Below are 27,957 nucleotides of genomic sequence, written 5' to 3'. Positions count from 1 at the left end.
ATTAGTTAAAGACAAACTCAGAAGTATCGTGTTTTTCATCCACAAAGCATCTTTGGTTAACCCCTTTCGATGAGTGTCTGACTTTGAGCTGTGTGAGCGCTCTTACAGACGTTACCTAGGCGACAGGAGAGGACGGAAGCTCAATGCTCCCAATCCGACCTGACCTGCCGTGTAACGTTACCCACTGTCGTAAAGTGACGCAACCCGTACGCCACTGCCCGTCCACTGCGAAACAGGCGTGGAAGTGACAGAGAATTACCAGATAGATGAATTGTATTTTGATATTTTCTTGTGTTTACCATACCCCGACCTGCTGCAGTAAGTCCGGACAAGATTTGACACAACAGAGGAACGCGACCAACGAGGATGTTTAAAAAGTAGGATGCTGAATGTTTCCATGTTGCAACGTTAGCTCAACCAGAACTAGCTAGCTACAGCTAACTGATTAGCAGTCGCGTCCAGCGAGTTTGTTTGTAGGCTCGTGTTCAATTCATGAGACACGGAGACATGATTTATGATATATTGTGAGATAATGTGTTATTATATTAGATCGGGTCTCTGTCCGGACGGAAAGGTATTTACATTTGTCTGTGCTTTGTGAGCTAAAGTTAACAAGTGATTCACGTTTGTGAAGAAGACGTAAACTGTTCCAAAATCAAGTCGTGTCATCATCAGGCAGGAACATCCGAGCTAAGCTTATTTTCACTTTAAAGTGTTTAGAAACTAAATTGAGAATTATGTATAGTATATCTGCATATATTATGGGTATTGGGTGACACTGGAACCAAACCAGCATTGTTTACTGCCAGTGTCAGTGTGCTTCATTGTGGAATATGTGCTGAAAAAGCTTGTTGATTTCTGGCTACATTTGTATGTCACAAAAAAACAAACATTTCCTTTTCCTGTTTCAGATTTGATGAGAAGGAAAATGTGTCCAACTGTATCCAGCTGAAAACATCAGTGATCAAGGGCATCAAAAATCAGCTGTTGGAACAGTTTCCTGACATCGAGTCATGGCTCAATCATATCATGCCAAAAAAGGACCCTGTCAAAATAGTGAAGTGGTATGACTTGTCAATTTTCTTCTCACGTTTTCCAGTATAGCAGAGTTTCTTCACCAGTTTACATTTCTATTATTCTCCCCACAGCCATGAACACATTGAAATCCTGACAGTGAATGGAGAGCTGCTCTTCTTCAGACAGAGAGAAGGACCATTCTACCCAACTCTCAGACTGTTGCATAAATGTAAGATCTTCTAATGCCAACTGTGATGGTTGTGTCTGAATGATCTCAGCCTGATGAGGGGTTTCTTTTTCTTTATGTAGATCCTTTCATTCTTCCACACCAGCAAGTGGACAAAGGGGCCATTAAATTTGTCTTAAGTGGAGCCAACATCATGTGCCCCGGGCTGACGTCACCAGGCGCTAAACTCTACCCAGCTGGAGCTGACACAGTAGTGGTATCCTTTTATACACGATGCTGCACATGCACGCTGTTAAGTGTTCAGACTATAAAATGCATTCGTGAAATTGTCCTCTGCTATAGATGTTAATATTTTTCCAACTTTAAAATGAAAATGTCACCTTTTACTCCTGCATTTTAAATCATCACAATCAAGTTCATCTTTAACAACTGAATGCAGGCCATAATGGCGGAGGGGAAACAACATGCACTTTGTGTTGGTGTTATGAAGATGTCTGCAGACAGCATGTAAGATTTAATTTACATTTTACAGAAGCAAAAATATCTGTTCTGTTGCCGTTTTACTAAAGCCTGATCTTAATCTGTCTTTTGCAAACAGAGAAAAAGTCAACAAGGGAATTGGCATTGAGAACGTTCACTATCTGAATGATGGACTGTGGCACATGAAGACGTATAAATGATGACATCATCACCTGCAATGCCTGCCCCTGCACCTGCCACCACCCCCCCACCCCCCGGAAAGTGTGGAGCTCTTGACAGTTAGGCATGAGCTGCTAGTCAACTGTTTACACCTACGGCTATAGCTGTGTAACCTGCTGGAGGCTTTGAATCAATCGCCATTATGCACAAATAAAAGAAAGATCTTGCTTTGAACCTTAATCTCAGTTGCCTGTGATTTTAAGTTCATGGTAAACATGATACTAGTGTTGGATTAATTGCTTCAGGGTAATCTTGATTGCCTGGTTTTCCTGTTGTGTGTGTGTGTAGCTGGAGTAATAATGTGGCCTGTCTGTCGTCAATGCAGGATGTGAAAATATTTAAACAGTGGCTGAAGGAGTGGCAGGGTCACAGGTGTCCAGCTGTTAAACTGTTGCTTGACAAGGTGTTGCTCTCAGTAAAAATCAGATGATATTCTTCATAGGTATACTAAAAACAGTGCTATCTATAATACAACAGCCCTGCAAAAACTCTCACCTTCATGAAGGCTATAACGCTTTTTTTTTTTTTTAAGTGGTGTTGATTCAACTTGAAATTTATGGCGTTGTTGATCTGTGTTTTTATACCTGTACTAGGCATTTCTAATAATTTGTCCATACTATTTGTATCAATGAGAGTGATGCAATTGGTCCCTCATGTTCCGTTTCGGTAATAACCTTTGTTATTATCTGATCTCTGCGTATTTCAACAGTACCAGGGCTTCAATTAGAACTGCAATATTTTATTATTTTCCTACCCGACAGCAGCAACACATTAATATACATTAGGTAAGTGTCAACATGCAACAACGTGGTTGCCAGTCTTACCAATAATCAAGGCCGAGTATAAAATGGTGGCCACAGTCTGCTTGCAAAATAATACATTTACAGTTCTGTATAAAAATTGTTCATGTTAACAAAGCAGTCGTTAAACTGTACAAATATTTCCCTTTACCAGAAATAATTCACAGTTTGCTTGATCCTCACACCTCATTAGATCATTCAGCACCACAAAACCACATTAAATTTAACCAGAAAGTAATTTATTTTTATCCAAGTCACTTTTATTTATTTTTTTTTTTTAAAGGACTCGTGGTCAGTCTGATGCCTGTGATTTTAAAATATCAGTGGAAAAAGTTAAATTTTTTTGTCTTTTTTAATGCGTGACAGAGAAAATTTACTTAACACACAAGTCAACATTGTGGTATATTCTTTTCCATTTTAGCTGCGAAGGCCAATTCTTCATATGTGGAGCGTAACCAAGATTAACGTGGCAAGAAATGCCCTTAATTTAGATCTGGACGAGGCCATCATATTTCAGGCAATATTGTTTGACTGATTGATATTGATTGATTAATCTTTAATTCAGTTGGGTGAATTATTCTCAGAGATTAAAAAAAAAAAAAGAAGTTGTTCATGTTGTGGCTAAAATGGCCACGCACTTTACACAGTTAAATAATGTCAGAAACTTTCACTCTCAGGAAACAGTATCACCTAATAACTCTAATGCAGCTTTAAGACCACAAAGACAAACATTTAAGATACATAACAATATTACAATAACCAAAAATTCCAGATAATCTAGTCTCATGTCAAACATTTGACTTCCCCGCTCTATCTCCTTTCAAAAGACTGGCACACCCATGGACTGTGTTCACCTACACCACAAAGGAATGGGGTGCTGATTGTGCCGAGTGCAAAAGGTACAAATTACATAAAAGTATTATTCCCACCAAGGATCCAGTTTTACAAACAGCATAAGAAACCATCTCCCCAAAGTTAGGTTTGCCATCATAGAAGCAAAACAATTCAAAATGTCCCATCCAGCTTGAAGGAATGAGTCTCTAGTCATTGTTTGAACCTTCAGGAGGGAGAAACACTAACGAGTCATGAAAATCGTGGCCAAAAGGACGAAGTCTGTAAACTCCAAACATCATCACCTGCATCTGAGTCGGGGACAACCCATTAAATGTGACTGCCAAGTCGGAGCAGCAGCCCTCCACTACATTATTGGGGTTTTCCTTCATGCTTTCCGATATCAGGCTGTCCACGTTCTTGCTGTTGAACAGGCCCTTTCCTTGTGAATCTTCTCCGTTCTCTGCGAACACGCCTGTATATTTGAGACACACGGCCAGCTGCTTGTCTTCACTCAGTTTCCACAGGGCACGTCCTCTTTCCGGACATTTTTCTTGATCCTGGAAAACATGCACTAACCTTTTCAGAGCTTCATAGCTCAGAACAATGCCACTATCATACGCCACATACTCGAGCTCCCCTGACTTCATGACGTTGCCCATGTAGAAGGGCTCGCTGGGATCCTTTGTGAGCACCAGGTATTTTAAGTTCTCGATGATGGCAAATGTGGTACCTTGTGCCACAAAGAACCAGCGCATGTCTCCTGCGTTGTCATAAGCATGCTTCAGAGCTTTACGTAGCCTCGCCCAGTCATCTTTCTCCTTCAGGTCTACTGCCTCGAGCGCCTTAGAGGATTCAGAGGTGTAAAACACAGCCTTATCACAGTGTTTGCTCCAGGTGTCAATGGCAGCAGCCCAGTATACAAGAATCCTGGGCTGGACCATGATGACGCAAGAGACCCGGACGTGATTGCTCAACTCATGCATTTGACTCTCAGAGAGGTGTGTCAGCTCGTCTTTACTCGGGGCCTTGACGTGATGATGATGATGATCGTCTGTCCCAGACTCTGTGTATGGGCTGAAACTACCAAGGAGCGACAGCACCAAGCAGAAGAGGCCTCCCATGATCATCCCCTTCATGAAAGAGCCTCCTTCGGACAACATTTTGGCAGCTGGATGGGAGAGAAAATGCGCTAATTGAGCTTTACAGACATTTGAAAATGCTTTCATTTCCTTATGTCACGATGGCTGCAATGGTCTCCTAACAGGCATAAATCAGAAATGACTAACAAAAAGTAAGAAAAGAGATATAACTCTCTTTTCAATATCTTTACACTTTTCACCACTTTGTTACATCATTAATTTTACTTTACTTTAAAGCACTTCATAGCTTGGCACCAGGCAATCTCTGATTACTCTCCCTTTACCAGCATAAACACAATCTGCAGCTGCTGGGTATAGCCATGTTTAAGAACCAGCAAATGACACTTTTGCTTGAAAAATGATTAATCAATTATCAGAATAGGCGGCAGCTAATTTTCCTTCGATTGACTACTCATTGCAGCTCTACAGGAGAGATTAAAATACAAGAGTACCAGGCCAGAACTACAGCCAACTCCCTGTGATCTATAATTAGAGGCACAACAGCTTTTCAAAAACTGGTTGTGCAGTCTCTGACTGTTCATCACATTAAGCAAGCCACATTTCTATCCTGCTATGTGATGTTTGACTTGGCTGGAAGCACGTCTCTGTACACAATCAGTATTTCCCTCAGATGGTTTTTCATTTATTCGAACGGTGAAATTCTCCAATCAGTCCAAAGTCTAAAAAACTGAAACACATTTTGTGTAGCTGAACTTTTGTCCTATTTTTCGCAGCTAAACGACTGATCGAAAATCAAAAGGTAATCGTTAGCTGACGCCATATTTAAAACCACATCAAAACGTGTTAATCTTGGTCTGAGTAGCTAAACCTTCAACAAATACTGATGTTGCAGGGAGATGAAACAGCTGGTTGGTCTGACTTTGACTAAAAACAGTGACTGTTGAGCTGATTTTAACATCGGCATTTAGCTAAATTAGCTCTTCTGAACAGCTAGAATTAACGCTATCTTACGTCTTTACATTAAACCGCGGATTTAAAGCTTAATACAGTAACCACCAACAGTTAGGGTTAGCTGTTAGCTTCCTACCTTCGTTACACTACACGGCTAACTCGAAGTGGACTTCGTTAGCAACATAAATACAACAAATAAAAAGCATTTACTGTCGTGTCAGAGGATGCTCCTTGTTTTATCTGTCTGTCGGCTCCCACTTTTCCTGTTTGGTCGGATTACCAGCGACAGCCAGGGAAGATATTTAACAGCCACATATGTCAACAGTTCAGTAATGTTTAACACTCCACACCCACTTCCGGGTTCTCACGTCACGTGACTCGGTGACGTCTCGTCCGAATAGTTTTATATTATATTATTTTGTATTATATTATTATTTCAATTTAATAATGATATGAATAGATAACTTAGACTAAAAAATAAAATAGAAAATGTAGATGTTCTCCTAAAACCTTTTTTATTCACCGTATGTATCCCCGCCCATTTCCCAACTTCCGGTTCGACGTATGACGTAATAACTGTTTTATCATTGTACTGTAACTATTACTTGTTTTATCCCATGATGTTTCATATTTTTCTGTTGTTTTGTCTCGATTTTTATTGTTTTATCTGTTGTTGTTTTCTCTTCTGTGAAGCCCTTTGCAACCTTGTTTAGAAAAGTGGTATATAAATAAAGTTATTATTATTATTATTATTATTATTATTAAGTATTAAAACTCAGCTTATTATTTTATAATGTTTGTTTGCTTGGATGAATATTGTGCATTTTGAGACATTCTTTGTGATTCTGGTTGGCATGAGTTGTAAAAATTGGACCTTTATATCCCTATAATCAAGACTGAACTCAAGTGTTGTGTGTGTGTGTATGTTATTTTCTAACATTTTAGACAAGTTTTTGATAGATATACAAGAATTCATAAAGACTTTACATTATTGCATCTGTTGTAATTGTGTGAAAAAACCCTTTAACTGAATTTCTAATGTAAGAGCTGGAACAATTAGTTGAGTGATTGGTTAGTCAATCTACTGAACACTAACCATCCCCAATTTTTTCATTATTGATTAATTGTTTACAAAAAAAGAGGCAGAAATTGGCTGGGGCAAAACATTCAAACGTTGTAGCATTGTACCGGTGCTGCTTCCTGCTTTCACATGCAACTGGTTCAACAACATTTGTTTAGGAAAATGGCCCAGAGCTCCCTCCAAAATCAGATAAGACGGAGGCCGACCTGTTACACACTTTAGTTTCAGAAGTGAGAGGAAACACCGAAGTTATTGACCTACATATGTGTCAACCTGACTAATGATACTGTGATAAATGTAGTCTTCTTGCCTTCACCAGGTCAAATCTTAAGGTAACAATACTTTGTTGACAAAAGCAGCAATTAAATGACTGTTGTTTTGGAGATTGACAACACAAACGATGAACATGCTTTTCAGGTTACTCTGGTCTTGTCTTGATTTTAATCTCAGTAACATTCCAGGAGACAATTGGTTGGTTCTGGTCTGTAACTAAATTTATGCTGCTTTAAAGAATTTCTGTGTTTGTCCAGCGGTGCAAATTAACTAAGTACATTTACTGTACAATTTTGAGGTACTTGTACTTTACCTTTACCTGTACTAAAGCATTTTAACGCAGATAGATTGCCTCTTACTAAATCAGGAAGGCCTACAACAGTAAGAAGCTCATTTGTGTACACAGTGTGGCATCATTGTTAACATTTTATTGATGTAATGTTGTTATTCACAGCCAGGGGTCATGCAGAACTTTTACCTTTGACACATTTTGAATTTGAATGCAGGACCAACTAAAGTCGCAATGCTACTTTGCACCTCATGTAAATACTGTAAATATCTGAGTTTATATCTATTTTATGTCTTGTTTTACGTCTGTGTACTTACATGCTGACTTGTGTACTTAATGTGCTGACTTGTTTGTGTCTGTGTACAAATACTCCATTTGCCTTTAATTGCCCCCGGGGATAAATAAAGTTTTTTGAATTGAATTGAATTCCTGATGACCACTGTTAACACATCAACATTATCCTGTATGTAAGTTTAACTTTGGTAGTTACTGATAGTTATTAGACAGTTATTGTTTCTTTCCATGAGTCACTGCTCGACCCTAAAACCCAAAGCTCTCCTGTTCTCGTCGACCGTTCAGCAGCCAAATGTATCAAACGTTGTTGTTTTCAGCAGCAATGTCAGCGATGTGGAGACAACCTTATAAATCACCCGACACCACGTACACTCATCTGAGGAGCATTAGTGACCTTTCAAGTTTGACAAAAAGCCCTGTGGCTGAACTTGTTTTGATTTTATTTTATATTTTCTGAAACAATTACTCTTGAGTTTCCTTTTACATTTCAAGCTTTTATGAAACAAGTTGTCAAATATTTTTTAATTTCTCCCAAAATACTCTCAATGCAGTTATTTACACATTATGTTTGGAAACATGTCATGTTTTCAGCTCAACATCAGGTATGACATTTTGGACACAACCAGTCTGTGATGAGAAAAAGCCACCAGGACTGTCTGACATCTGTACATCCTTGGCCTTGCTGGCCACTTGTCTTCAGCCAATACTCCTTTTTTACATACAGTTAACATTTAAAGCCACACCAGCAGAATGGCTCAGAGGATGTGCAACTCACCCGCAGTAGAATTGCACCATCATCAGGTCAAAATCTGAATCTGTCCAACATTTTGGTTTATTATTAAGGTTTATTTCAGCCTCAACTGTAGTTTGAGTTTAGTGCTACTCCAGTCCTTACCATGATCTTTTTTTTATCCTTTATATTTCTTTTTTGAAGCTTATTTTTCACACTAATCTTTAAGAAAAGAAAGCACAGTATTCAGAGTAATAGAAGAGTATAACACTGGACATTAAAGTCAAATAAAGCAGGAATAATACAAAATGTAGGTTAGCACCAGTTGTCAGTAAAGAAGGAAGATAATATGCCACATCATAGGCTAGTTGAAAATTAACCTCAGAATCCTTGTTTTTCATACTGATTATTACATTTGGATTTTGAGCTTTGGATTTAATTGGACCTCTGTGCAAAGTGCAACTTACATATGGAAAGATTAACATTGTACAGTACAGTGACGTCTGCAGACAGAGGTGGAGGAAGTACTCAGATCTTGTATTGAAGTAAAAACCATAAAAATATGTAGAAGTACTAATTAGCATCAAAGTATAATTAAAGTAGCAAAAGTACTCAGTATGCAGAATGACATATTTCAAGAATAATATATATATTATTTATTGGATTATAATTTTTGATGCATTATTGTGTTAATCACTTTAATGTTGAAGCTGCTAAAGGTGGTTTAACTACTTTATATAGTTTATCTGCTGGGTAGTTCGTGGATTTCTTCTTGGGGATCAATAAAGTTTTATCTTAATCAACAATATTACTATATATTTTATATATTACTTGTATATTTTGTATTATTATCCAAAACCTGCAAAGTATGTGCTAATTAAAGTTGTCAGACAAATGTAGTGGAGTAAAAAGGACGTTATTTGGGGACTAGTATGAAGATCTGAACCTGCCAAATCAGAAATTAATAAAGAAATAGATAAATGACTCAATAATTAAGTTAATATGCCATCAAATGCACCAAAAATAAAATTCTAAATTAATGTAGCGATTAATTGATACATAAAAATGTTAAATAAATTGATATTTCTGCTTTGATTTGCCTCTTTTTATCTACAAGAGGAAATTAATACATGATAAATGTGTAAATAAATACATTTAAATATGAATAAATAGACATGTAATGAGATGGCAAATAAATAATTGGATTAATAAAAGGGTAAATACACAGGTACATTAAAGTAGATATATCAATCTATCACATATCATATATTAACTATAGTTATTTCAATATAATTTTTGGTGCATGTAATGGCATATTAACTTATCTATTGAGCTATTAATTAATTTCTTTTAATTTATTTCTGATTTTGGTAGTTTCAGTCCTCATTAGAGTAGAAGTATAAAGTAGCATAAAATGAATATACTAAAGTACAAGTACCTCAAAATAGTAATTGTACTTAACTATTTTCAAAGTCTTCCTACAGAAAATGTAAAAAAAAGCATCTACCCTTCAATCAACATGTAGAAATGAAAGCTGTGCAGAAATAAAGACACTAAAGCAACCAGGTTTGTACCTTTAACTCACGATTAACAAAATTTGCAACACGTCTGCCACAATGTGACCTATTTGCCCTGTTAGTCACAATTAATCGCTTCAGAAAATGTCAGTCGTTGAGCACAAAGTGACGTAAAAACCTGAGGTGACACAGATCCAGCAGCTGTGTACCTGCGATCTCTGACATGAGCAATGACACAATGAACAACCCATCACACAGAAATGGTGTCAGACATAAACCATCAGTAGCTGCGCTGGACAGCCGCTGATTACTGCTGCAGAGCAAACATTTGTTAGGCCTCTCTGAACAAGCACAGATAGGCTGCGGCTCAATTGACAGGGTCCCCTAAATTGTGTCTATGACGCCTGATCCATCGCGTCAAAACCATTAAGGAGGAGACTGGGTGTGATGATAATGTATTGATCAGATTGTGATGGATGACCCCTGAGGATATATAAGTGAAGTTCTTGGCTGTGCAGAGGTATAGTCCGGATCTGACCATCTAAAGATAAAGGCACCATGCTCTCTGTAGCTCTCTTTTACCTCTTAGCTGTGATTTGTTCTGCAAGATGGACGCATGCTCTACCTCTGTACCCCGACACCAACCTGGAGCCGCAGGCAGGTGAGACTCTTTAAGTTATATTCCTCAATTTTACAGATTTTTCACTGAATTTGACCTTTTAAATACAGCAACGCCACCATACTCTGTTCATCTTTTTCATACATTTCCTTTGAGATGAATGCAGCTGTCTTTGCTAAAATACTCTAAAATCCTTTCATGATAACACTCGTATTATCTGTCTGTATTCTTAAAGCCATAATGACACGATGATGAGAGAAAGTTGTTGCTTCATCTCGACAGATTTCATTCAGAAGTTAGTGTCAGAGGTGGAAGACGGACCCAACACTGCCGAGGGGGAGCAGAGGGAGGTGAATAATCTGTATCCTCTTCTGATGCAGCACAATGGAGGAAGAGACTCCTGGAATAAAGGTAAAAACAAGACAGATATCATGCAGATATTTGCATAAATCTGTCGAATATGGGAAACATAATGAGTTTATTAAATTGTTCTGTTTTTTTAAGGGGCTAAAGAGTCAGCACAACAAGAGAAGTTTGCAAACATGGTAAGGCTGATACTCTACTGTATGTCTTTGTACACTGTCTTAACGAAGTAATAACATAGTATTAGTCCAAAAGTCATTCTTGAGTGGAGGTAAAGAGTTGGCGTTAAAATATGACTTAGGTAAAAGTGAAAGTCACCCATGGTCTGAAAGGTAGCCTATTAATCTAGCAAAAATACAAATAAGCATTATCCCGCTTACACCACGGTCACTTGCCAAAGAAAAAGACAATTTTTGCGATCAAAATATGAAGTTTTTCACAAGCAGTACCGCCGTTACCCTGGCAACGCCTGAGAATTTGACTAATAGCTGAAACAAACATTACAATCCCATAATCCCATTATCTGCATCTGTACCTGTTCAGACAAATAAATGATCTGTATCCATATTGTAACTCGGAATGGGCGGTGATTTAACTGGGAGTGGGTGGAGTTTAAATCAGAAGTGGGTGGAGTTTAAATCTGAAGTGGGCGGGGTTTGTCAGAAGTTAATTTAAGCCTGAACTTGACACAGGTTGTTCAGGAGTTCCTTTATTTATCTTTTATCACAAAACTATTTGCAGAACAGCCGATTATTGTCTTCACTTTGTCATTAAGATTGTGGCTTTTTTTGTTGATGTTGAAATGTGCATTGAATATTGAGAAATCTGAATAAAAATCTTATGAAAAAAACAGCTCTAAATCAACTGGAAGCCAATGCAAATGTCTAAAATGGGAGTTTACAACCCATCATCTGTGTCCGCTCTCATCGTGTTTTTTTTGTTTTTGTTTTTAGGTCGACAACCTAAAAGAAGCTGTGATGACGCTGGCGGCGGCTGACAAGCTTCGCTCTCAGGGTTTTCTCAGATCAGAGCAGAACCTGCCGAAAACAAACAAAAGAGGTGAGAGACTCTTTTTATCTTCTGTCACTCACACACCACACCTGCTCTTTGTACACTGTATAATGACGCGAGCTCAAGCATTTAGTCCTGAGACTGACATCACGCGATAATACTGAAGTTATTAAGATTCAATAATCTAATCAAGCGGATGTTTAACTAAGGCCTGAGCTATTTAAAGTAGGACAAATTGCTTACACCTGAACAGGTAGAGATGGGACGACCAAGTTAAAGTACATTACACAGATATTTTACTTATACAAGTACCTATTGATAAGTAACTCCACCGAGCTGATAGTAAACAGTAGCCTACCTCATTTTGAGGCCACACATGCACAGGTCAGTTCTGAGATTTTGGGCTAATCTGCCTCGATGACATCTCTTCTTTCAGATTAGTGCAATAATAATAATCAAACTGTACTAAGTACTAACTGTCACGGGTGACAGAAGCAATACATGTGATTACAAATGTTGTGAAGTTCGCCTCTTTAGTGGAAGACTTTAAAAATATAAGGTAACATTTTACTTTAAGTCCCCTAATTTAGCATTTATGAACAAAAACGTACAATACAATCTATAACATAGTTGTAGCAGATATAATCATGTCGTTATCATGTTTATTAATATTCAGTATTTGTCAACAATCATCATTTTCCTGCGAAGACATCATTTATATTATTACAATTGTATTTTATCATGTCATCATTTATCATCTGATTACACCTCAAATTAACAGTTATATGCTTACAACCACAGTATAGTGTGTTATATTACATGTATTAAATGTTTATTCTGCTTATAAATGCGAAATAGTGGGACTGAAATAAAGTAAAGCCAATAGTACAAGACAAGTAAAGTACAAGAATACTAAAAATAGTATTATTATGTACTTTTTTTAATGTACAGTTTTATTCATTGTGCCAAAAAGCACATATTTCCTTTAAAAGAAGGAAAAAACTACAAGATAAACACAAATATCAAATGTGGCTCTGTTCCTAATTTTTCTCTCTGATGTCCTGACAGCATGTTTCTGGAAATACTGCGTCACCAACTAGAGCTGAACAGCGGCAGGATGTCCGGTGTGATTTCAGCACGGCCTTCGCTCTCCTTCATCATTTTAGTTTCCCATCAAACAGTATAATCATCGTCTGAACTGAATCAACAGAAAATATATTTTTGAAGCTGTAAAATTATTGGGTTTTTTGTGGCTGAAAATAAAAGTTGAATATCAGAAATGCCATCGACGTGACCTGCGCTTGGTTTTTAACCCTCAAAGGAGCATTATAGTGGTATTCAGCACACACATGAACCACATAAAAATCAAGATTATAACAAATGAATTTGATATTTTTTTATTAGTGTGACAGTGAGACAATAATCATATCAAAATGCATTTGTACAGGTTAAGATGCAGGAGTGTACTCCATGTGTTATTTCATGTTTTGCATTCAAATGAACTGTTATTGAAGGTTTCTGCAGCTGCTGCTCACACTAACACAATCACATATACATTGATGAGGGTGTTTTGATCATAAAAAGCATGAAAAAATATATTTACACTATAAACAAAAACATAAACAGTCAATTGCACATTTGGCCTTTTCAATGTGGCATCAACACACCATTTGTCTGTGAGTGACTATGGATAAATAGTCGATACATACAACCAGTATAGTCTTACTGCAGGTCAGGATTTTTAAGGTGGAATAGTGTCTGATTCATTGCCACGGTTTATTCTTGTAGGTCGTCGTGCCCTCTGCAGAGCACCATCTTTACTTTATATGGATACACTGGGTGAAAACAGGATTTAAATTACAGAGAATCAAGCATTTATTTCCTCTGGTTGGCCACGCCGAAGTAAGCCTTCTCAATCTCGATGTCGGCCGGACATGTCTGTTTGAACTCTTCTCTCTCGTAGGCGTTATCAAGGTATCGCCACACACCTGTGAACTGAGCGGGGATGTCGAAGTCGCAGTACTTCTTGGCAGCAATCTGAAATAAAAGAAAGAAGAGAAATATTAAGCTTTGTGACTACAACAAGTGCGTAACCATACTCAGGGATGACATCATCACGCTGTCTCACCCTGATGACGTGCAGTTTGGGCAGCAGGTTGCAGTCAGCTAAGGTGAGGCGGTCTCCGTCCAGGAACTTCCTCTTGGAGACGGTGACGTCCTCTCTGGAGTTGTGGTCGATCTCCTCGGCGACAGGGGCGATCAGGTAGTTGTCCAGGCGCTTGAACTCCCGCAGCAGGTTCTTCTCGTGGTCTTAAGGGGTCGGAAACACAGAGATGTGATGTCAGAATATTTACTCAAGTATTGTCTTTCAGTACAATTGTGAGGTACTTGTGCTTTATTTTAAGTAACTTTATACATTTTCTCCACTACATTTCAGAGGGAAATGCTGTATATTTCACTCCACTGCAGCTGTAGACGCTTGTAGAGTAACTTATTATTTACAAAATCAATCATACATTTATAAAAATGGATTGAAACAATAGATTGCAATTGATTAATCTAAATAAACAAAGTAGAAAACCAGCTTTTATCTCAACAAACTACAACATAAAATACTGCATACCTGTAGGCATCAATGTGTAACTTATAGTAACACAATATAATGATATAAGAAGGCACATTTCTGCATAATGAGTACTTTTAATTGACGTATTTGCATCTCTTTTACTCAAAGGTGCAATATGGAATATGTCATAATGCCAAAACTGTTATTTCTTCACATGCTGTTGATAATTTTAGTTAATTTCTGAACGTATTATGTTCATTTTAAAAGTTGATTTTCCTTCAAAAGAGTCAGAAAACGTATAACCTCAGAATTACCAAGGGAAGTAGACCGATATATTTAAAGTGAATAATAACTAAAGCTGTCAAATAGATGTAGTGGAGTATGAAGTACAATATTTCTCTCATATTGAGTAGCATAAAACAGAAATACTAAAATGAAACTGTACTTAAAGGTTCAGTATGTAGGGTTTTAGCGGCATCTAGTGGTGAGGTTGCAGATTTCAACCAACAGAATACCTCTTGTCTCACCCTTTCCTGTGGTAGCCTTTAAAAGAAACGCAAAAAATGTGAGTGGCTCTCTGTAGAGCCAGTGTTTGGTCTGTATGTTCTGGGCTACTGTAGAAACATGACAGTGCAACATGGCAGACTTCATTTAAAAGACAAAAACACAGGGCTTCTTAGTTTAAGGTGATTATACACCATTAAACGTAATCGTACACACTGAACCTTTAAGTACAGTTCTTGAGTAAAAGTACGTCCTGAGACAAAATATTAAAAATGTGTTTTATCTCACATCCATGTAAGAAAAAGTGAGCTGTTGTATGTTTAACTCACAGGCGTTATTCGGACTGTTCTTGATGAAAGCAGAGAACTTTGCAAAAATGTCAGCGCCCACGTCAAAGGACTCTTTGTTCAGCGGGCTGAGATGAGGATACCTGCGGGGAAGAGGAGAGAGGAGAAGCCTGGGAGTGAACTAAAGCCATCGTCAGAATCGCTCTTCATTAATGTTAGTTTGACGATGAAGATACCTGGGAGGAGCCAGCGTTTGCTCAAGAAACTCCTCGATTTTGATGAAGTCTGTTTTGAGGGTGCCGTTGTAGAGGAGGAAGGGAGGGTTGGTCCCGGGGGCCAGGTCTTTGAGCTCAGCTGGCTTCCTGGAGAGGACGGAGAAAAGATGGACGAGATATATCTTGGTTTCTTTCTTCCATGTAATTCAATCAGACTGTTATCAAGCACGTCATCACTGTGAGCGCGTTGTGTTATCGAGGCAGAGTCAGAATCATGTGGCACTGTGGATTAATGATTTGAACACTGGCTGTTGGTTTAGCTATGAAAACACACAGCGCAGGGAGTGGTCTCCTGCTCAAAAGGCTTGTTGTGTGTGTGTTCTGAATCATTCAATTATCAGCATCCTTTCAAAGTTTCCTGATCTTATTTGCTCTCTCCGGCAATGACCCTGAGAAATTTGCACAATAAAGCCTCAATTAAAGAAGGTGTTTGTCTGAAAGTGACACAGAGCTCTTTGTACACTTCGACGGGTCCCTCCCTCAAACCCTCCGAGCAACACACCTATTGATTAAAGTGAGAAATGGTTTTGGATTACTCAAAGAAACTTCTCAATTTCTCTCTTGTTTTGCTTCTTAATAAGAGTTCTGTGTGAAAGTCCCCATGACCAGATGCTCAGGAAGTGTTTCTGCCGGAGGAGGGGTGCTTACTTCCTCATGTCAACAGTGGTCACCGTAAACTTCACTCCTTTCAGCCATAAAACCATGAACAGCCTCTGGCAGAAGGGGCAGTTCCCCACGTTTTCACCATCATGTCCAGCCTGGAAAACACACAAAGTCAGAAAAAGGTTAAAATATCTTAGTTTAGCCGGTGAGCCAATCACAATATCTGCTCTCCTCCCCTCTGCTGATAAACAAGTGATTTTGGAAGTGAAAGGCATGTCCGGGGTATTTAAAGACATTTTCCATCCGAGCAGGCATTGTGTTGTAGCGGAAAACAAAAGACGCTAACATGGACTAGCTCACAACGTGACAACACAGTCTGTTTAAAGCCCAGCATGTGTTTTCTGAGCTCAAGCTTTTTTAGCTGATATGTGTTTGTCAGAGATATGACTCAGGACTGGACTGGATTGGAGACATGATGACTCGTCTGTGTTCATTTGATGTTTTAAGTTAAGTTTTTAAAACATTTTTTTCGTCTGGCTGTCAGTGTTTCACTGTTTAGAAGCAACAGGGAGGGGAAGAGATAGATAAGCCGAAATAAATTGTTTGTTTTTGTGTTTTTTTCACTGGTCATCAGCAGTAAACACTGCAGAGTCTTTGGGAGGGGAAGGGACTCGACTTGACTTGCCAAGAAAAAATGACTTGGGAATGACTTGAGTGACGTGTCTGCTGTCTGGTGCCAAATATCAATATTCTTATTAGTCTTAACAGTCTTCACAGGCAGATATCGTGATGTATTATTAAATAATTGTCTTGCCGTGTATCGAATATCGTTAGAATCGCTGTATTGTGATACTTTCGCTATCGTGGCCGACATTTTGTGAATCATACCATGAGTTACTCTGTGATTCCCACCGCAAGTCTGCTGGCTGTATAGCTTCATATTGATCACGGGAGTGGTCTAAATCTCCTCATCTAACTGTCAGCCACAAAGCAAAAGGCACACTTCCCTAAATGTCAAACTACTCCCTTAAGTGACTTAAAGGAGCATTATGTAGTTTTGGGGAAGCAATTTTAAATCGGAAGAGATCTTTTTATGCCTAAGGGAACTAAATAAGGAACTTTTCATGACTGAATAACTGAACTTAAAGGGCAACACAACTTCATACTGTTTTACTTTGTTTACATTTGGCGGACCCTGCCACCTTCTGGGGACCATATTTTCCTCTGAGAACAGCGTGTTTATTCACTTATGGGAAAAATAAATGTTTCTGAGTTTGAATTTACTCTCCAACACTACAAAGCGCCCCTTTAATGTTTAATGTTTCATTTACAAAGAGACACAACACTTGTAGAAGTCCTGTCTACCACACATCGTACCATCTTGTGATGTTTTTGAGCCTCATTCGACCTCGTTTTATATCAGAAGACAGCGTGTCTCTTTTCCCAAAAAACAGATTGGTGTTGAAGATGCTGATGTATTTTAATGTTCGACATTGGGCAACAACATGAGCTCAGAAAATGAGTATTTGTTCCTGATAAAGATGAGTGTATCTGAGCGTGTGCGTAAGTAAAAGTGGGTGTGCCTGGTTCAGTCCTGGGGCCAGTCAGCCTGCACGCTCTCCACTCTCGTCTGGGTGTGCGATGATAAGGTGGACCGTCTGTCTGTGGCCAGAGATCACTGATAAACTTTGACTGTGACCCTCAGCAGGGATACAAACACCTCAGCATCTGTACCACATGGTATCTACAGGAGGCACCCCTCAAAAAGAGAGTTGTCCTCTGATTGATGCTCATACAGCAGCATGCTAAACATCTCTGCCCTTTTACATTACTGATAAGTGAGCAGAAAACCTTGGGCGCCTCCTTTATCTGCTTACATATTGTCCTCTAACAGAGAGGATACAAAACGGGAAAATAAAGAGAAATGTCATGTGTTCTTTTAAAGGTGAATTCAGGTGTTTTTTGGCTTTTTCCTCACATGTTACATTCTACTTCCTCTTTCAAGTAATCGGTGAAATTAAAAAAGAAATGACTGACCTTAATGAACAGCTCGATGCTCGGCTCCTTGTCAGAGTTCTGCCGAAGTGCCATGTCGTCCACAAAAAAAGTTTAATTCACTTTTTTTTAAATTTCCAGAACAAAGCTTAGTGGCTCTTCACACACACACCCCCAAAATCAACAGATCTTGGAGAAAGAAAAGCTGATTAAAGTGTTTCTTGAACACGTGCTGCTCTGGTTTCAGAGAGGCGGTGTGGTCGTGGATGTCAGGAGAGAGTGCGACACCTCGCAGGCTGCTTGTGTTTTGTCAGAGGGCTCCTTGGAGACTATCGCTCTGAACATACTTTTACAAGTCAGGGGAGAGGGTGGATCCAGAGATGATGGGCGGGGTGCACGCTCTTATATACCCAGAGCCAAACTCTATGAGGAGAGAGCTTAAAATAGGATCTGTGCATTTTGCAATACACAGGAACTGATAACGGCATGTGACTCACACTAATTCAGACAATTCACTTTTAGCCACTCACATTCCTGCTCCGTTAGATACGGAGGGGGATAATAGATTAAGAGCACTTTAAAGAAAAGGCTGTACTTACTATACAAAGCACACACTGTGTAATGAGGGACACTGGGAAACAGTAGAGACACCTAATCTTATTTTAAGGGAGACTTGAGGCTCACATCTGGTTGACTGCGTAGTGTACATCATGTTTGTTTAGGAAATACCTGAACATGCAGTTTTAAAGTCATGCTGATATTTCTTTGTGAGTGTTTGTAATTTGATGATGATGTATATGTTTTGCTTCAATGATGAAATAACAATGTTAAAAAATGATTTGCTAGAGAGCTTTTTGACATGAAAAAATGCACCTAATGTTCTCTTAAAATGTCAGTTTTCCTTAATTGTGTGACAGTTTCAGGAACTGCTGTGATATTTATGTTGTATTATTGTATTTATTTTTAATTTCACTGGTAACATGTAAATATTTTTACCTAGTAAACGTCCAGGGACTTCTCCTTTTTAACGGAGTCGTTTCACATGGTGATATTTCTACTTTCACTTCAGTAAAAGATGAGAATATTCCTGCCGTCGCTGAGTGTAGCGTACATTTAGTTAATTTTATAATGTTTTCTGCTCTTCTGTGCCCATTTAAGAGGGCGAGCTCAGTCACCATTCTTACTAACAAAGGTGGTATTTTGGGTGATGAATCATAGTGAAGGGAATCCCCTCGGTGCTGTGTGAATAAAAAAGAAAGGAGAAGTTTACTTTTGCTTTCTGACTTGTTTTGCATTAGTTGAGGTTTGAAGAAAGTATTAAATGTTCTTTGTGCTTCACAGTTTGTTGTTTTTGGCATCACTTCCACTGAATACAATGTTTTCTGTAAGCGGTATCTACTGATTATAAGTAAACAAGTTAATGAAAGTGAATGTTAACTTTTTATCTTGTATCTCACGTCCTCAGGGCCCGAGGGTTTCACGTCCACAGTTTCTTGTAAAATGTGATTACTTACAGAAAATAGGGGAAGGGAAATTTTATGACAAAGGCCCACTGCTGCGGTGTAGACATCACTTCACTGAAGCAATAAGATCAGCAACATGTGCGGGATTATGCAATGCTTCACAAGGAATTTAAAAGGAATTGAGGCTCTGAGCCATGAAATCTGTCTTACATGGCTGTTAGCCACGAAAAACAAACCCATCACATTGAAATTCCAAACAAATCCTGGAAATTGGCTGAATAACACTCAACCATCACAGGAAATGTAACGGAGACAGAGAAAGTTGAAGGAAAAAAGGGTCTCCACCTCCTCCTCCTCCTCCTCCTCTTTCCTTTTAAAAGTCAGGGAGGTTATCGCCAGAGATTTTTGTCTGAAACATTATTTCCCCTTTCAGATTTGGGGAATAATTAGTCACTTTACTGACGCTTCCGATGGGAGGTCACTGGAATTTTACTGGAGTTTAAGGTGGGAGGATCACTCTTACTGAGGCAACATGATTAAAACTTCTCCTTCTGAATTATCAGCCTACGTTATTACGTCCGCCGCTCAGGAGGGAGTGTTTATTGGCGCTTGTGTGATAAACGACTGAGGTGCCACTCACTTCAATTCACCCTTACAAGTCGCTGATAATATCCTCGGCACCGGCTGAATCACTTCTCGTCTATTTGGTGTCGGTGTTTGGTTGGTATGGCAACAGTGACCACACAGGGTTGAGAAAGAGAGGATGTGATGGGAATAAGAGATTAAGGTTAAAATCACAGCCTTTATAGTAAACTGAAACCGACGGAGAGATTTCCTGAGTATTTCGGGAAAAAAGGGGGCAGTAAGTGGAAATGTGTAACACGCACGGTGACCTCACGCTTCCTCCTGTGCAGGCAAAAAGATAGGAAAGCCCTGTCGCCTGGAGGGACGTGCACATATCTGCAGTGGACACACACAGCAGCTGGAAGTGACCTCCTGGAGAAAAAGAGTCTTATCTCCACAAACAGGACCCTCGTTATTGACAACCCAGGCCAAGAGAATGAGTCTGGATTTTACCACTACACACACACACACACACACACACACACACACACACAAGGTCAAAATCTTATCCTCTGCAGGTCTGTCATGGATTAAATGTGGCATTTTAAAGGATATTTTGACATTTCTTTAGAGTAAAAGCAACGCTTTAGTGATACATAGTTCATCATTTTGGGAAATACAGGATGAGAGTTAGACAAAGAGATCAATAACACTCACGTGTCTGAGACCTAAAGGTGCAACATGTAAGAATAAAAGTTCAAAACATTCAAAAATTAACTAAAATCATCAACAGTATGTGAAGAAACAACAGCGTTGACGTCATGGAAAAAGATGAGATGTCCACTAAAGTTAGCAACACTTCTTGATTTTAGGTCAGTTATGTGCTGACTGTTTTGAACACAGTGACTTCCTGTAGTCTTGTTGCCACAGTGAGGTTGCCAGTTGTTACGGTGTCCATGTGCCTTTACAGACCGGAGGTTGTCCGTGTCAGACATGTTGGAAATACCCGGCATGGTTCGGACGAGGGGTGGCGCTTCGGTCATAGGCTACAGACTGATATCAATAGATATCAATGCTACGTGTATTTGGACGTATCCGCAACATCAATGAAAGAGTTAGAAGTAATATACAAGCAAGCAGAGGAGAGTTTGAAGCAGCTACACGAGATCCCACCATGGAGAGAAAGCTGCAGCATTTTGGCTCCACAGACTGAAAACTTTGATCACAAGCCAGATCTGATAATCCAGACTATAGCGCGCTACTTCTCATCGCTCTGAATAGCTCCCCCTCTTCCTAAGCAGGCCTCTACACCTGTGCTTTTCCTGGGGGGGCTTTCAGTAAATAGTCAATAGTTTCAGGGGAGGCTCAGTGAGTGAAGTGAAAACATGCTACAGTAGTCATCAAAAGGAGACCAGAAAGTGAAAGTGATCTGGTTGGAGACATAGTTTGATGATAGGCCTACAGTTTAGGGGATTTTTTTCTTTTTCCTCTGCTCTCCCAGAGCCAGAAACTAATAATGTTTTAGGACGGACCTTTTTTTGTTTATGTATTTGGTTTTAGTCTGAAGTTAAACAGCGATATTAGTCTATCTTGGCTCAATTGTTGCGCGTCAATGGGCTTAAATAAAAATAATCATGGTCCCTCAGCATCTCAGGCTCTGAAGACCCCCCAGACAAGAAAGTTTTATTGATTCTCTAAACAGTTGGAAAAAGCTTATTTTGCAAAATAAACTATTTCTTCAAACTCATGTGACACAATTTTGTCCTTTTCCTTATCCCATGAATTCTGGTTGTTATTGTTGTCACGTTTGAATGTTTTTGAAATCCTGTTCTTAGATATGTTGTCTCCATCTCCTGCCCAGGGACTGCAGATGTAAATGAGCTTTTATCTAACTCTGGTACGGCTAAGAAGCTGTGCACTGTCCCTGTTAAACAAACAAACAAACAAACAAACAAACAAACAAACAAATAAGCCTCAAACTGCAACAACCAATCACTAGAAGGGTCACATCACAGGTTTTTGCAGTATGTGGCTTCATAACTTTCATCGAGTTAATCCCGATCAAAGTCTGACTGAAATATTGTCTTTTTACTGAACGTGGTGCTGACAGTGCAGGGACGTTGCTTGTTTTTACTTGCAGCACTTAATTCTCCTCCGCACCTGTCCACCAGGTGAGCGTCAGACATCAAGAATACACATTAAATGTACGTGCATCCACACACACATCATCCCAAGCTCAGCCAAAGCAGCACTGGAGCTTATTCGTCAGTTCTGTCAGCAGTCGACTGTGATTTTTTTTAGGGGTGGCTGTTTCTTGTAAACACAATGGCGTCATTGACCTACTGACCGCTCTCTCCCAGGCAGTCAGCAGCACAACAAGTCATTACAAGAAAACCCCGGGGTCTGCTGTGCAGGGTCTGCACACAATGACAGTGCCATGGACTTCTTGTGCCTCGTCTTACCTCTTCTATTGGCTCTGAAGATCCACACAACACATTCGGCTCCTGATTTCTCTGGTAAGTGCTTTGTTTTTGGCATCAGTTATTGCTTTTTCAGGAGAAAGTCCCAATGCTGACTGGTTAATTTTTTGTCAGATGTGAAGGGGTTTGCAAAAGGAAGCTTTCTTGAGCATCACTCAACTTTAACGCACATCCTGCTGTCCAAACAGCCGGTGCGACTCATGCTGAGAGACCAGAATCAAGGTCCTGAACTTAGGTCTTCACAGAACGGGACGAGATACTCCCGAAGCATTAAATTATCTACAGTTGAATTGTTTTGACTCCTGGCGATAAAATCTTGTTATGGTAACAAATTGTAAGCATCGCAGCCTTTTCTCTCTATCTGACCTCGGCAGATATTTCCATTTTTTTGTGCGGCTGGAGGCTCTGAGGGGCCTAATAATAGTTCATTGTGAGCGAGTGCCTGGTACTGCCTCCCTTTTGCTCCCTGGAGCTTCAAACTGCCTCTGTGGTGCACACACACACACACACACACACACACACACACACACACACACACACACACACACACACACACACACACACACACACACACACAGGTCTCACACATGGATTAAAAGTGTCATTTTAAAGGTATTTTGACATTTCTTTTTAGAAAAAGCAACATTTTGGTGATAAACAGTTAATCATCAGATACAACACTCAAGAGATAGACACAAAGATTAAGACCACACACACACTTGCACACTTGCACACAAAAGGGGGACAAGAACGGGAAGCACACTTGGGAGTAGGCTTCACTTCTGTGTCTGTGCTCTGTCGTCTTGTATATTTGTACGTGCAGTCACGGTCCTAATATTGTCTGGGAGAGCTACACCCAGTGACTGGGACACCACCCAGTCGTCAACCACAGCTGGGCGATTACTAAAAAAAGGATCTGTTAAGTCACACTGTTGACTTGCAAATTGTGGACAATGAAGCATTTTTAAAAGATGTATTATCGAGTAATTATGACCGTGTCGACTAGTCATTTCTGCTTTCTGCAAACAGGAGTTATATAAGTATTCAAATGAGATGAAAGTGACACCACTGTGTTTCAGATTAGATATCAGCTTGTGTTTTGCCAAGCATGTGATCACATTGTTGACTATTTGCATCAATGACTGATGATTCGCTCCGAGTTTTTCAGGGTTTTTTTTCCACCTGCATGCAAACTCTCCTGCAAAAAATTCCTCGGGGGTTGTGACTGATCGCAAATTAATATTAAAACAATATATTGACTCTATCAAAGGAAATTATAATATGTAATCTATTGCTCATTTATTCTTCCTTACATGTCTTACTGTGTGGCTGTCGACCTTTAAAACAACTCTCAATTCAACAGTCGTGCTACAAAAAAGGGCCAAATGTAGACTGATCATTACACTCACACACATCCACTGTTTCTAATACAGGAGAAGAAGATATGATCTGAGAGGTGTTTGTAAGTTTACTCTACAAAAAGCAAAAAAAAACCTAAAAAACAAAGGGATTAAATAAGAAATAATAAGAATGCTGCTGCTACAATGACCAGATACATAAAAGTTACATCAGTATCATCTTGTGCTCTCCTTCAGTCTACCTTCACACCATCCTGAAGAACCACACGGCTCACGCTTGTGAAGGAGAGACGCTCGTCATCGAGTGTCCCTCCAGGACGTCCGTCACCGTCCTGTCAGCTTTCTACGGACGACGTGTTCCTAACCAGCATCTGTGTCCCTCTGCAAACTCAAACACAACTGTGGAGGAGGACACAGAGTGCACTTCTCCGGTCGCTATCGAGGTATATAAAGAGACAAATGTCAAGTCTTTGCCTCCTTTGAATGTTTTTGTGAGCCACACAGCAGATTAAAGATGTTTTTCTCGCCCCTTGCAGAAGGTGGTGTCAGAGTGTCAGGATCGCCAGTCCTGTCACATCCCTGTTTACAGTCCAGTGTTTGGGCAGGACCCCTGTCCCCTCACCACCAAGTACCTGCTAGTCGCCTACAAGTGCAGACCAGGTAAACTGCTGAGGCCCTACACTTCATCAAATCAAATCGTAAAATCAACTTTTACGTGCGATATTTTGTCTTTATCTTTTATTTTATTGCTTGTTTTTATGTTTTATTCTTAATCTTTAATTATTTTCATTTTTCATTTTATTGCAATATGTGTGCATCAGTCTCTAAACCCGTTTTCTTAATATACCAGGTTTTTTCAATCACTTGTAAAGCACTTTGAATTGCATTTCGATTTGTTTTAAAGGTGCTATATAAATATATGATTGACTGGTTGATTGATTGATTGATTGATTGATTGATTGATACTAGCAGGGTGATACTTGCGTTCTCTTTTTTTTTGTTTAAATATAATTATAATTACTAGATTTGTTCCCTTGGAGAAATCTTTTCACTCTGATTATGTTCCTCGGGACAATTTAAAGTAAATCACTGCAAACAGTGTATTTTATATTGATATCTACCATTTTCTAAAGGAGCCCATAGTGAAGCACGAACGTTCACTCTTCACCTCAGGGTTGTTCCAGTAATGATTCGATCCATCCCACTTTCAGGACTCGTCCATGTTGATTTATCAGTTAAACATGTCAACAAATCTACAGTATCTGCCTGAAACTCAAAAAAGTACAAAATTACTGAAAGCTCTGGAAAATGGCTAATAAGTGGAGCTTGAGTTGGAGATGTTTGGTGAAAAACCTTAAATCATTCACAAACTATGGTGTGATGTTTTTTTGAGAACCATAACAGTTTTATTGTTTGTATCTTATCTGACCTGACAGACAGCCACTGGCTTCTGATCACTTAAATCAACTTGTAGTGACCTGAATCAATCACAGATAACATCATCTCAACTGTAGTTTATTAAGTCACATTTTCTCTGCAGGTAATGCAGTTGAAAGTGTGCAAGAATAACACAAATGCAACTTAATTTATTATTATTTTTTATCCCAAACGACCCCTCAATGGTAAATTTTGTTAATAAAGTAAGAGGGGAGCGAAAATCTGACTCAGAGCGAATACAAAGCAATAAAGAAGAAAATGATAAATATACAAATGAGAACACAATATTTTATATAATATTCAAATAGTATTATTTAACCAATTGTGACTTTGAACAAACTTGACTTTTTTTATAGTGAAATGTTTAACAGAGCTTGGATTAAACGTTATCAAACATAAAGTGCATGGACTTACGGTCAAGTAAATCTCTTTTTTAAAATATACAGATTATGATTGCCACAGATTTGTTCTGCATGCAGGACAAAGCAGAAAAAAGCAGAGAACAATATTTGAAATGTATGGAGTCAAATTATAATGTAGCATTAATAATATAACTCAACTGGCTTGAATTAAGCTCGGCAGTAGGATGAAATCTGTTATCATTCATGCAAAAACAGCTAAAACAATAGTAAAATATGTTCATTTAGTTTCTCCACTAGATATTCACAGGCTTTCTGTACTCATGTATTTATACGTCTCGTCTGTTTTTCAGAGCACCACCGCACCAGGCTGGTGTGTGAAAATGAGCGTCTGAGGCTGATGTGTAAAAATGAGACTGTCCTCACCATCTACTCGGCCTCGTTCGGACACCTGCTGCACGGCAGTCCTTACTGTCCTCAGGAGCCTGGATCACATGTTGACATGGGTCTGAAACAGGACACTTTACTGTCATCTGTAGTGGAACAAATATCAGCCCTATTTATTTAACAATGAATCATGTGTACTGGTGTGTTTTCAGTAGGAGTATTCACTATCTGATCACAGTATATGTTTCTAATCAGAGCATACGGTTTAATATTAAACTGTTAAAGTTATTAATCTAACTAAATGTATTTTATTGCAGAGTGTTTGTCCCCCTCGGCTCTGAGGAAGGTGTCACGCAGGTGTCATGGCAGAGCGAACTGCTCAGTCCTGGCCGATACTCAAACCTTTGGGGACCCCTGCTTCCCCGGCACCAGGAAACACCTGCGGGTGTCCTTCACTTGTGGTGCGTGAAGGACCAGATGGTACAGATTCTGATTGACATGGTTTGCTGCATCATGTAAAAATAAACTTTCATTCTCTCCTCAGTGCCGCGATATCTTCTGGAAGATGTGGGTCGAGGGTCCACAGATCCTTTCATGATCTCAGACTACACTCATGGTGAGAGTAAGGCTGAAAAAAGCCCTCAGGTTTTGTTGCATGCTGCAGACTTTGACTGGCGTCTGAGCCCAGACCCCTCTCGCCTGCAGGTGGATGGTACACTGGCCCCACCTACAGGCCTCAAAACGTGCTCTTAACCAACTCTCTGGAGATCATTGAAAAAATATTGGGTATGTGCGCTGATGCCTGTAGAGCTCAGGCCAGGGTGGCATGTACATTTCTTATCATTGTTGATCATAAAGGGCCATTCAGGCGTTTTGATATATTATTTTAACTCAAGCACATCACATTTATAGTACATCACAGCATAAACATAATATAATGACTCCCCGACATTTTCTATGTAGTAATACCGAATTTGCATTAACACTTTGCATTACTGCTGACACCCAAAACGTGAATCTTGCCGGGATAATGGACATTTTCTCAGTACAACCCAACTAAACTGGTGCACAAAAAGCCACTGCACACTTTGGTAAATGTCAACAGTAATGCAAAGTGTAAGAAATGTGTGGTAACACACATAAAAACATCAGTACAGTCATTTCAGGAATAATTTGGTGCAGTGGGACGGGATGTTTTGCTGAGTCTTACACCAGCACATATTACATTCAGTCTGATTTCCTCCAGGTCTCCCAGAGCGAGTGGCTCTGTACTTTGTCTCTGGGATCTGTGCTGGTCTGGTTTTCCTGCTCTGCCTGTTTGGTCTGCGCTCCACAATAGTGAGGGACGTTAAAGAGCTGGTTTCTGAGCTGAACGACGAGCTGAAAGCATCTCGCAGACGGCGCAAGGAGCTCATGGAGGACCTCTTTGACGACGACATCTCAGACACCTCGTCCTTCCGTCGTCTCACACAATCCTACCGGACAAACGACATCCTCGGCCCTTCCACTCTGACGGTCGAGATGGTCGATCGAGAGGCGGATCATCCCAACAGAGACCTGCCCAACGGAGACATGTGGCCACACCGAGACTCCAGCCCTTACGCCATTCATAAGATTAAAACGTACAACAACTGAGAGAGGTCACATGTATGAGTGAAACTGCAGCTGAAGAAGCCTTCTGTTAGGAAATTTAAGATGTGGACTGTAATTACACATTTATTTTACTTTTTAAAGCACTTAACTCTGCCTCCAGTGACTCTAAATAAGAATAAAATACACAAAGTCTTAATGCGCTAGTCTAATTACAATCATTAATCAAATCAAAGATTAACATCAGTAGATTTGTTAATCAAATTTGTTTTAAATTGTAGTTTTCTCCTAAATAACACTGAGGTCAAAGATTCAGCTTAGTTA

The 27,957-nt window shown here is 39.4% G+C and overlaps 5 protein-coding genes across 5 annotated transcripts; 3 read left to right on the top strand and 2 right to left on the bottom strand.

The window, feature by feature from the left end:
* The first annotated feature begins 204 nt into the window (after positions 1–204).
* mcts1 (MCTS1 re-initiation and release factor) lies at positions 205–2,083 on the top strand. Its single transcript, XM_073486943.1, has 6 exons — positions 205–377; positions 912–1,064; positions 1,149–1,246; positions 1,327–1,460; positions 1,644–1,711; positions 1,803–2,083. The coding sequence occupies exons 1-6, from the start codon at positions 367–369 to the stop codon at positions 1,882–1,884; spliced, it is 546 nt and encodes a 181-aa protein (XP_073343044.1). The 5' UTR covers positions 205–366; the 3' UTR covers positions 1,885–2,083.
* Positions 2,084–2,621: 538 nt separating this feature from the next.
* On the bottom strand, positions 2,622–5,953 carry c1galt1c1 (C1GALT1-specific chaperone 1). Its single transcript, XM_073487416.1, has 2 exons — positions 5,799–5,953; positions 2,622–4,705 (listed from the first exon to the last, which is right to left on the bottom strand). Exon 2 carries the CDS (start codon positions 4,695–4,697, stop codon positions 3,744–3,746), a length of 954 nt encoding a protein of 317 aa, XP_073343517.1. The 5' UTR covers positions 4,698–4,705; positions 5,799–5,953; the 3' UTR covers positions 2,622–3,743.
* Positions 5,954–10,330: 4,377 nt separating this feature from the next.
* urp1 (urotensin-related peptide 1) lies at positions 10,331–12,913 on the top strand. The gene is made up of 5 exons (XM_073486577.1): positions 10,331–10,433; positions 10,674–10,802; positions 10,896–10,936; positions 11,708–11,813; positions 12,834–12,913. Exons 1-5 carry the CDS (start codon positions 10,331–10,333, stop codon positions 12,863–12,865), a joined length of 411 nt encoding a protein of 136 aa, XP_073342678.1. The 3' UTR covers positions 12,866–12,913.
* A 233-nt stretch (positions 12,914–13,146) lies between these two features.
* clic2 (chloride intracellular channel 2) lies at positions 13,147–18,370 on the bottom strand. The gene is made up of 6 exons (XM_073487620.1): positions 18,038–18,370; positions 16,046–16,155; positions 15,359–15,484; positions 15,165–15,265; positions 13,894–14,075; positions 13,147–13,802 (listed from the first exon to the last, which is right to left on the bottom strand). Exons 1-6 carry the CDS (start codon positions 18,089–18,091, stop codon positions 13,641–13,643), a joined length of 735 nt encoding a protein of 244 aa, XP_073343721.1. The 5' UTR covers positions 18,092–18,370; the 3' UTR covers positions 13,147–13,640.
* A 4,089-nt stretch (positions 18,371–22,459) lies between these two features.
* LOC141013038 (protein eva-1 homolog C) lies at positions 22,460–27,750 on the top strand. Its single transcript, XM_073486575.1, has 8 exons — positions 22,460–22,538; positions 24,098–24,303; positions 24,397–24,520; positions 26,010–26,162; positions 26,361–26,504; positions 26,588–26,659; positions 26,749–26,829; positions 27,290–27,750. The coding sequence occupies exons 1-8, from the start codon at positions 22,460–22,462 to the stop codon at positions 27,676–27,678; spliced, it is 1,248 nt and encodes a 415-aa protein (XP_073342676.1). The 3' UTR covers positions 27,679–27,750.
* Positions 27,751–27,957: the final 207 nt, after the last annotated feature.

This window comes from Pagrus major, chromosome 18 (assembly GCF_040436345.1).
Source record: "Pagrus major chromosome 18, Pma_NU_1.0".
NCBI classification, from domain to species: domain Eukaryota; kingdom Metazoa; phylum Chordata; class Actinopteri; order Spariformes; family Sparidae; genus Pagrus; species Pagrus major.
The sequence above is the reverse complement of the archived record's forward strand: the minus strand, read 5'-3'. Positions and strand labels throughout refer to the sequence as shown.

Bases quoted from the DNA above. Each gene is read 5' to 3' on its own strand.
- mcts1 (XM_073486943.1), top strand. The intron at 1,065-1,148 runs GTATGACTTGTC...TTCTCCCCACAG, and splicing joins CCTGTCAAAATAGTGAAGTG to CCATGAACACATTGAAATCC. The intron at 1,712-1,802 runs GTAAGATTTAAT...TTTTGCAAACAG, and splicing joins AAGATGTCTGCAGACAGCAT to AGAAAAAGTCAACAAGGGAA.
- c1galt1c1 (XM_073487416.1), bottom strand. From the start codon at position 4,697: ATGTTGTCCGAAGGAGGCTCTTTCATGAAGGGGATGATCATGGGAGGC.
- urp1 (XM_073486577.1), top strand. From the start codon at position 10,331: ATGCTCTCTGTAGCTCTCTTTTACCTCTTAGCTGTGATTTGTTCTGCA. The intron at 10,434-10,673 runs GTGAGACTCTTT...TCATCTCGACAG, and splicing joins CAACCTGGAGCCGCAGGCAG to ATTTCATTCAGAAGTTAGTG. The intron at 10,937-11,707 runs GTAAGGCTGATA...TTTTGTTTTTAG, and splicing joins AAGAGAAGTTTGCAAACATG to GTCGACAACCTAAAAGAAGC.
- clic2 (XM_073487620.1), bottom strand. From the start codon at position 18,091: ATGGCACTTCGGCAGAACTCTGACAAGGAGCCGAGCATCGAGCTGTTC. The intron at 16,156-18,037 runs GTCAGTCATTTC...TGTGTTTTCCAG, and splicing joins GCATCGAGCTGTTCATTAAG to GCTGGACATGATGGTGAAAA. The intron at 13,803-13,893 runs GTGAGACAGCGT...CTTTTATTTCAG, and splicing joins CCAAACTGCACGTCATCAGG to ATTGCTGCCAAGAAGTACTG.
- LOC141013038 (XM_073486575.1), top strand. From the start codon at position 22,460: ATGGACTTCTTGTGCCTCGTCTTACCTCTTCTATTGGCTCTGAAGATC. The intron at 22,539-24,097 runs GTAAGTGCTTTG...GCTCTCCTTCAG, and splicing joins TTCGGCTCCTGATTTCTCTG to TCTACCTTCACACCATCCTG. The intron at 26,660-26,748 runs GTGAGAGTAAGG...TCTCGCCTGCAG, and splicing joins GATCTCAGACTACACTCATG to GTGGATGGTACACTGGCCCC.